The 8412-nt window shown below is 42.8% G+C and overlaps 1 protein-coding gene across 1 annotated transcript; it reads left to right on the top strand.

Annotated features, from left to right (window-relative positions):
* Positions 1–734: 734 nt before the first annotated feature.
* On the top strand, positions 735–1718 carry LOC110293398 (olfactory receptor-like protein OLF3). Its single transcript, XM_021161231.2, has one exon. It carries the CDS (start codon positions 768–770, stop codon positions 1716–1718), a length of 951 nt encoding a protein of 316 aa, XP_021016890.2. The 5' UTR covers positions 735–767.
* The last annotated feature ends 6694 nt before the right edge of the window (positions 1719–8412 follow it).

Here is an 8412-nt window from a genome sequence, read left to right as displayed (position 1 = left end):
AAAACATTGCCTAGCATGTGGTCAGGGCCAGACTGTAGATACAGCTGACTAGGAGCTGTAGGTAGTGCAGGCTGGAAGTGCCAGGAGTACAGTTGCCGTGGGGGCAGAGGGGGAACATTGTGTCACTTGTCATTCTGGGTGTTGGTCCAGTGAGACCATGGAAATAAACAATGCCAGTCCTGGCATGTCCACTACATTTCAAGACCAGGAGGGGAGGACTCAAATTCATGGGAATAGAAATGATAGCAGCTTCACTTGGTGCATCTCAGGTCCACTCATTGACTTCTGTTGATGAAGGCTCAGGTTGCCTCTCAGCTGGTCAGGAATAAATGATTCCTTGGTATGAGAAGAGGAAAGTTATACACAGGACACAGGCTCTACAAGGTTGAAGGCCACCTCAGGTCTAGGAATTATTGAGAGACCTACTTCTGAATGGGTGAGAGTGAACTAGTCCATGTACACAATAGGGTGGACTGAGTGTATGAGACAGCACGGATATATGATGGGTAATGTGGTGTGTCCAGAGTTATGTGAGATGCTTTAAATAGTCATAATACTGCCAAGACATGAATATCATCAGCCTCATTTTACAGATGAAAAGACTGAGGGGATTGTTAAGCAACTTGGGAAGAGCGTACAGAAACTGACCACTTTGCTCAGAATAAACACCCCAGAACTCCAGCATCTGTAGATTCGATCTTTCAGGGCTATCATATATCAGGTGTTACATAGATGGCTGGGATTCTCTCACAGATCTTTTGTTTTGGATGATTCCAGGGCAGAACCAAAGTTGGGTCTCTGAGTTCATCCTGCTTGGCTTCTCCAGTGACCCCATGACCAACAGCATCCTCTTCATTGTCTTCCTTCTCATCTACCTGAGCTCAGTACTGGGCAACGGGCTCATCATCATGCTGGTCTGCCTGGACACAGAGCTGCACACTCCCATGTACTTCTTCCTCTCTATCCTCTCCCTGTTGGATATGACCTTTGTTACCACCACCATACCCCAGATGTTGGTGCATCTTCTTGCTCACTCTCAGACCATCTCCTTTACTGGCTGCTGGCTGCAGATGTTTATGTTCGGTGGACTGGGTATAACTGAGGGCACCTTCTTTGTTGTCATGGCTTATGACCGGTATGTGGCCATTTGTTATCCACTGCGCTATACTGTCATCCTCAACTGGGGCCTCTGCATACTGTTGGCAGCAGGGTCTTGGATTTGTGGTTTCTTTTCATCTTTATTACATACTTTCTTCACCATGAGTCTGCCATACTGTGGGCCCAACAGGGTTAACCACTACTTGTGTGAAGGTCCTTCAGTGCGTAGCTTGGCTTGCATGGATACACACATCATTGAGATGGTAGACTCGGTCTTGAGTGTCATTTTGGGTGTTACTCCCATTTCCCTCATTGTGGCCTCCTACATTCGTATTGCCATGGCAATTCTCAAAATCAAGTCCACAGATGGCCGCTACAAGGCTTTCTCTACCTGTACCTCCCACCTGACTGTGGTAACATTCTTTTATGTTCCAGCCACTTACACCTACTTGAAGCCCAACTCTAGCTACTCCCCTGAGCAAGACAAGCAGGTCTCACTCTTTTACAGTGCTTTTACACCATTGCTCAACCCTGTGGTCTATAGTCTGAGGAACAAAGACATCAAGAGGGCATTTCTCAAGGTGATGGGTTATGGCAGGTGTGCCAGTGGACCACGATAAACAGTGGGTAAAATGTCCTTTGTTTAATGCTGAGACAATGCATTTGTTTTATGTGAGCCAAATTGTGCATTTTATACAACATACAACTGAATAACTAAGGACCACATTCATGAAAGAGAGCATGATGTATTGATAAATGACTATACTACAGTTAAACTGAAAACATAAATATTAGTGATTTTAAATGTAAAGATTCCTTGGGGCTCACTTTTATTAGTCGTAGATTGTAGGTCTCCTTATGATTCATGCTTGGATCCATCCATCATTAACAAAAGAAAGGAATAGTCGATACAACTTTAAAACCTAGGTTTCTCAATTGTGATCACTGTCTCTTTGCACACATTCTTCTGCCAAGGAGAGCATACATGTAAGCCAGCAGAAAACATGTTGTTAGTGATGTTGTAATAGACACAGTAGAGGCTGATGTGCTGTAGGCTAAGTAATGCAGCACAGGTTCTCATTATTAAAATTAAAGCAATGGTGTGTGGAAGGGAAGGGGTACAGACAAGAGACAAAACTTCATGCCTAAATTCCATGTAGTGTGTTGTCCAACATAATGAAGTCTGCATTGTGTGGTCATATGGAAGTTAAGGAAGCTGGATTTCATGGCAGAAATCCCAATTATTGCTGCAGGTGACATGCAGCATCTGAGGACATGTCTCCCCTGTGACTGCTGATCCTCATCCTTTTCTACACGGAGGTGGTGGGTATCCTTTTCTTATCAGCTCTAGAGTAGCTCTTGTCTGGCCAATCTGCTAATTCTTCTGTGATACAGGTGTGAACTAGTCTTTCTCTAATGATGCCCTGCTTATAATTTGTTTGCAATCATGTTTGGGGTGACAGTGAAGACAATCCATTCATAGTTAGGATTTGTTATGTATTTGTGGGTTTATGTTATTAGAAGGTCTAACCCTTCCCATACTGGCTTCAAAATTTCAATATACCTAAAAATAATCTTGAATCTCTTGTGTCCACCTCCCATTACTGTGATTTTGGGCTTACGACATGAGACCTGGTGATATTTTGGTTTCTGGATGATGTCCTTCATATCACAGAGTCTCACTTTGGTTATATCCAACTCAGTCACTTTATCTCTGTCTCATGGGATATATTCGAGACGGCATTTCCTGATGAAAGTTCATGAAGAATTCTATTATGTTTTTAAGTTTCATTTGCATTTTGATTCATTTTTTGCACAGTATGTGGCCAGGGTCCAATTTAATCCTTTTGTGTATGGATATCCATTGTCTCATCATTGTCTGTTGACAACATTCCTTGTCTCGTTGCATGATACTTATATCCTTGACTACTATTGATTGACAATACAGATTAGTGCTTATAGAGATATGACTAACATAATGCTATTTTGTTTGACTTCATTTGTTTACATAGTTATCTACTCTCTAGCTCCCTCCCTACAATCACCACATCAGCCTTGCCAACAGATCTGAGAGTTTCATGTCATTGACTATAGTCCAGATGTGTTGACCAAAATAATTGTCACGATGTGTCTAAGATGCCTATGATTCTCTTCAGGGACAAGCAATTCAAGCTTCCTCTGACCATCGTCTAACTGATCTATCTCAGTGGATTTTTATTGCAAAATCAGTATCCCTATATTTAGGTACCAAGAGGTTCTTCAAAGGCTCAAGTCTATTCTTGGTCTGATTATCAATAAAAAGGCCTTACAACTCTTAATTGCTTAATCAACGTGGTTGTCAACAACTCTCTTGTGTGTGTTATTACAAGGTCTGGAGTGTCAGATACAGTCTATTAAATTCCATGTGAACCTTTCACTTATGTCATTCTTGTTTGGTTGCTATGGCTTTGAGATTGGAATCAGGGACACTCCAATCTTATTTTTTCAAGATTGTTTTTGTCTCTTCTGGAGTGCTTGCAATTTCCATTGCAATTTAGGATCCACTGGAAATTTCAAAAAAGTGGGAGCTAGGACAATGGTAGAGGTACAAATTCTTTGTAGGAAAAGTTAGTATGTCTTAACCATAGGAACTGTAGCACTGAAGGAACCAGAAGGCATTATATGACCACATGTCATCAGTGATGAGCTAGGTGTTAGTTATCATACAAAGTCCCAAAGGTGGTACATAGAGATATATACCAGAAAATGCCAGTGTCCAGATGTAGCCTCCCCTCACCCAGCCTTAAGATTCCACTGTTTACATCAGGATGGAGCTTGCTGCTCAATCTTTCTGCCACGCCCACTTCTGGAACCTGCTGCCTTGCTGTTCTGAAGCCATACATGTGGTCACCCTGCTACTGGACCCCAGGATTATTTGGCGGGAATTGGCCCCTGCTTTCCCTCCTTCATAAACTGTGTGTTGGAATAGTAAAATTGAGCTTTGATCTGAGTCCTATTTGACTTACCTCTGTTCTTTCTTCTGTCCGTCTAGTTCCTCTCTTTCAGCTCGAGCTGCCATCTCAGTTGTACCGTTCCTCGCAAGCTGCTGGTCGGCCCGCAACATCCAGATACAGTTAAAACTAACAGTCCATATAAACACAGGAAGATTGATTGAGAAAGTAGCCCAAATTGCTTACTGCTACTATATCCCCACCGTAATCTGAACTGATGCTCTCTATGGGCATTCCTGTATGGTGGACTGAGGGGAGGCCCAAACTCATGCTGGTTACAGACCATTCTGTATACTGGGCCCACGGTACCTGGAAGTGGATAGCTTGAGCAATGTGTTGTGTATCTTGGGTGGCCCTGAAGCCAGTCTTGAAGACAAAGCCTTTCAGGGGTAGAACACTCTTCAGGACATTTTGGTGTTCCTTGATTTGGAGGGATAAAGGGCTTACTAGTAAGTGTTAATATTGACTAGTGCATTCTGTGCCTCAGACCCTCTGGGTCCCTTTGTCTGCAACGGGTCTCTAGGGCAGATGGACAAGGAGTCGGTTGGCAACAGATCAACACTCGAGATTGTGTAGAATCTGAATGTATTGTCAGAAAATGAATATCAATCTTATATAGTACAGAAAATACAAAGGGTAGCAGGCAAAGTACAAGTTACCTGATACAAAACAAAGGAATGACTTCAAAAGGATTTATAGGAACCAGGTAGATGTTTACAATAAAGGTAAAGCAGTCCTGCCTAGAGTCAGTTTAGTGACAGGCAAGGATTTCACACTCTAGAGCTATACCTTTGAACCTTGTGAAGGCTAACATCAGGGGGTTCTGCTCTCTGCAGACCTCATGAATAATGCAATATCACAACTCCCCTATCTCTTAGGCCTTGCTAAATTCTTATATGAATGTAACTTTTTAAGTAACTGGAGAATCTCCATTTGTCAGAAGAATTCAACTTGCTTCTAATATGTAATGTAGCCTGTACTGAAGATTTCTATCTCAGTGGGATTCCCTGGCTCTTTCCTGGTATTCCTTGTTTGGGTGCAATTTGCTACTGTCCTTAGTAAACACCAGACTAACTCGGAAATAGGGTATGAGTATATGGGTGAATGAGAACATCAAAGCTCCAGGAGGTAAGTTTCCTTGAAACTCTTTTCCTTGTGAGTACTTTCAGACTTTTTCAGCCTGTCAAGCAAACTTGACCGGAGGGCATGGCAATTCTGTTGGTGGGTTGGTTTTGGTCATGGATGTCTACAGAACACAATTGAAAAACTGGAGCAAATGAGTATGGACATGAGATGTAGACCATCATCTTAAAAGTCAATGGATGAGAGTTCATAGGCTCAGAGGTTAATCTACTACAGTTATTGTGCTAACCTAACATGTGTGAAACTGCCCTCTTGGCTCTCTATGCCTATAGCTAAATTCAGCTCCCAGACCTCCTCAGAGGACTTTCTTTGTGCAGTGGTTGCTGGTTACCACAGAAAATCTAATAGTCAGAGTACAGAGAAGTGTCTATGGAGTGCTCAATCACAAGTGATAGATTTTTGTCACTTTCTACCAAAACTGAGGAACTATTATAGAGAAAGACTGTAATAGCCAGAGATTGTTGAAGACTAAGGCAAAGCAATGTATTTTGGACATTACAGGACTCTGTACTCATATGTCACAGCAGCTGTGGTTGCCTGCACAAGATTTAGTCAATAATCCACTGTGGTCCCTTGATTCCCTACCCTTAACTGATCTGCTCTAGAAAATTGATAGGTTATAGGGGGGAAAGAGTCAGATTTCTTCAGTGGAGTGGCCACTCATTGTCAAGCTCCAATGCATGGCCCTACAACCACGCTAGATGGCCAGCACAAATTAGAACAGGTTGAGTTTTAAAAATCACACTGAGTGGGAGGCAGTTGAGGTGGGTACTGTTGAACTTGAAGAGTTTTCATTAATCATATTCAGGTATCTTGTAATATGCATGGAATACTCATGAAAGATGATAGTCAATACCAAAAAAGGGAAATAATGTGAACATATCCTTTCATGAAAAATGTTCTCCAACAGGACTGGGTTTGAACATTTTAGGACATAAGATGACACTCTCTGCAGACAAATGCCCCAGCGGATCTTTCATGGCTGGCCATGGCCATCTTCACTGTTGGCTTGACTGCATTCAGAATCACTGTAGAAAAACATCTCTGGGGGAGTTTATGAGACTTTTCCTGACATGTTTAACTGATGAGTGGTGATCCATCCTGATTGTGGGTGTCACCATCTGTTCCAGAGAGATAAAAGTCAGTGATGACAGAGTGGATGTAGGACCCCAAATTTAGGGACCCCCACTCTAGTCCAGGGACAGGAAGCACCCACAAACACAAGGATCCTCTCTTGTTACAACACGCACGAGGCTTTATTGGCAGAGCTCTGGGCCGACACGTACCTCACACAGGAGGCAGGGGAGTCGACCCTGAGGCTCGGTAGCTAGGGGTTTTTAAAGAAGCAAAGGGTTAGGAGTACAAAGCATTTTGACAAAGGCACAGGATTGATTCATTAACAGAAAGATTACATGTCAGCAAAGGGGGCATCAGAGCTTTGTTCTGGTGGGCTTAGGGCTTATCTTTGTTCACATAGCAACCAGTTGATATATGACTTAGACAGAAGGGAGGTTCCAGCCAGATGGTGTGGACTTAGATAAGATGACCCTGCCTGTCCTCGGATTGAGGGGAGATTCCGGCCAGATGGTGTTAGCTTAGATAATGTAGCCCCATTTGTCCTTGAATACCTTTTCATCTTTATGACCAAGATGTTCTTAGGAATGCCTTAACAACAGCCCTGCCCTGGCATGCCTGGGGGCTGTTCTGCTTTGTTCTCAGTCCCAGATCAGGACCGTGGGCTCCTAAACAAGTTACCATGGACTCATGGCAACTAGACTGGGATGCTAAGGGCTGGCATCTTGAATTTCAGTCAGGTAACAATGTCTTTACAATAACAATGATGATCGACTTGGAAACTGCAATGATTGCCCCTAGTGAAACAGTTCTTCCATCAAAGCAACACCTCCAAAAACTACCCAAATAATGTTAATAACAGGCAAAGTAGTCAAATTCTTGAGGCTATGGGGACATCATAATTAAACTACCACATCATCCAAGGACTAGAGTTCCAGACAGTCTGAGAAGAAGAATGTGTATTCAGTATTAGAATTGGTCAGTCTGCTTTCTGGCTGGGAATATAATATGACAGACTGACTCACGCTCTGTTGCATGGCTTGTCTGTCATCTTTACTATGTCCTCATCTCAGACACTGTAGTGGCTATTCCTGGTTGTCAACTTGACTATATTTGGGATGAACTTCTATCCACAATTGGAAGACTCACCAGTGACCCTAATCTGGAGGCTGGGAGATAGGAATTTCTGACCTGGATCTTGGTATGGACATCTTGAGTCATAGTGGCTATGGATTCCAGAAGATTAAGACAGGGTGATCTCTGAGTTCAAGGTCATCTGCAATTAAATGTGTGGTGGCACACACCTTTAATCTGGGCTACACCTTATGCTGGAAACTATATAAGGACATAAGAAGAAGAGAGTCGCTCTCTTGCCTGCTTGCCGTGTGGGACTGAACAACTGCTAGATCCTTGGACTTCCATTCACAGCTACTACTGAACCATTGTTGGGAATTGGACTGCAGACTGTAAGTCATTAATAAATTCCTTTATTATATAGAGACTATCCATAAGTTCTGTGACTCTAGAGAACCCTCACTAATACAGATGTTGGTACCAGGAATGGGGTATTCCTGTGACATCCTGACCATGTTTTGAGGAGGACTGTGGAAGGACTTTGGAACTTTGAGCTAGAAGATCCATTCAATGTTCTGACTTGTTTGAATCCCAGTCCTGACTTCCCTTGGTGCTGAACAGCAGTATGGAAATGTAAGCTGAATAAACACTTTTCTTCCCAACTTGCTTCTTGGTCTTGATGTTTGTGCAGGAATAGAAACCCTGACTAAGACAGACACCTTTTATGATATAAAGAGATACTATGACACCAAGGCAACTTACAGAAGAATGTATTTAATGGTGACTTGTAATTTCAGAGTGTGGGTCCATGACCATCATAGCAAGAGCCTTGACAGCAGGCAGACAAGCATGGTGCCTAAGAAGTAGCTGAGATCTTACATCTGGTCCACAAGTATAAGGTAGAGAGAAAGGGAGAAAACTGGGTATGATTTGGACTTCTTAAATGACACTCTCCATGCCCTGCCTTTCCAGGCACAGACTTCCTTCAACAACCACACACCCAATCCTTTTCAAAGAGTTTGCCTAAGTGGGG

The sequence above is a fragment of the Mus caroli genome, unplaced genomic scaffold (genome assembly GCF_978045245.1).
Source record: "Mus caroli unplaced genomic scaffold, Mus_caroli_1 scaffold_6, whole genome shotgun sequence".
Classification (NCBI taxonomy): Eukaryota; Metazoa; Chordata; class Mammalia; order Rodentia; family Muridae; genus Mus; species Mus caroli.
This window is presented reverse-complemented; position numbering and strand designations above follow the sequence as displayed.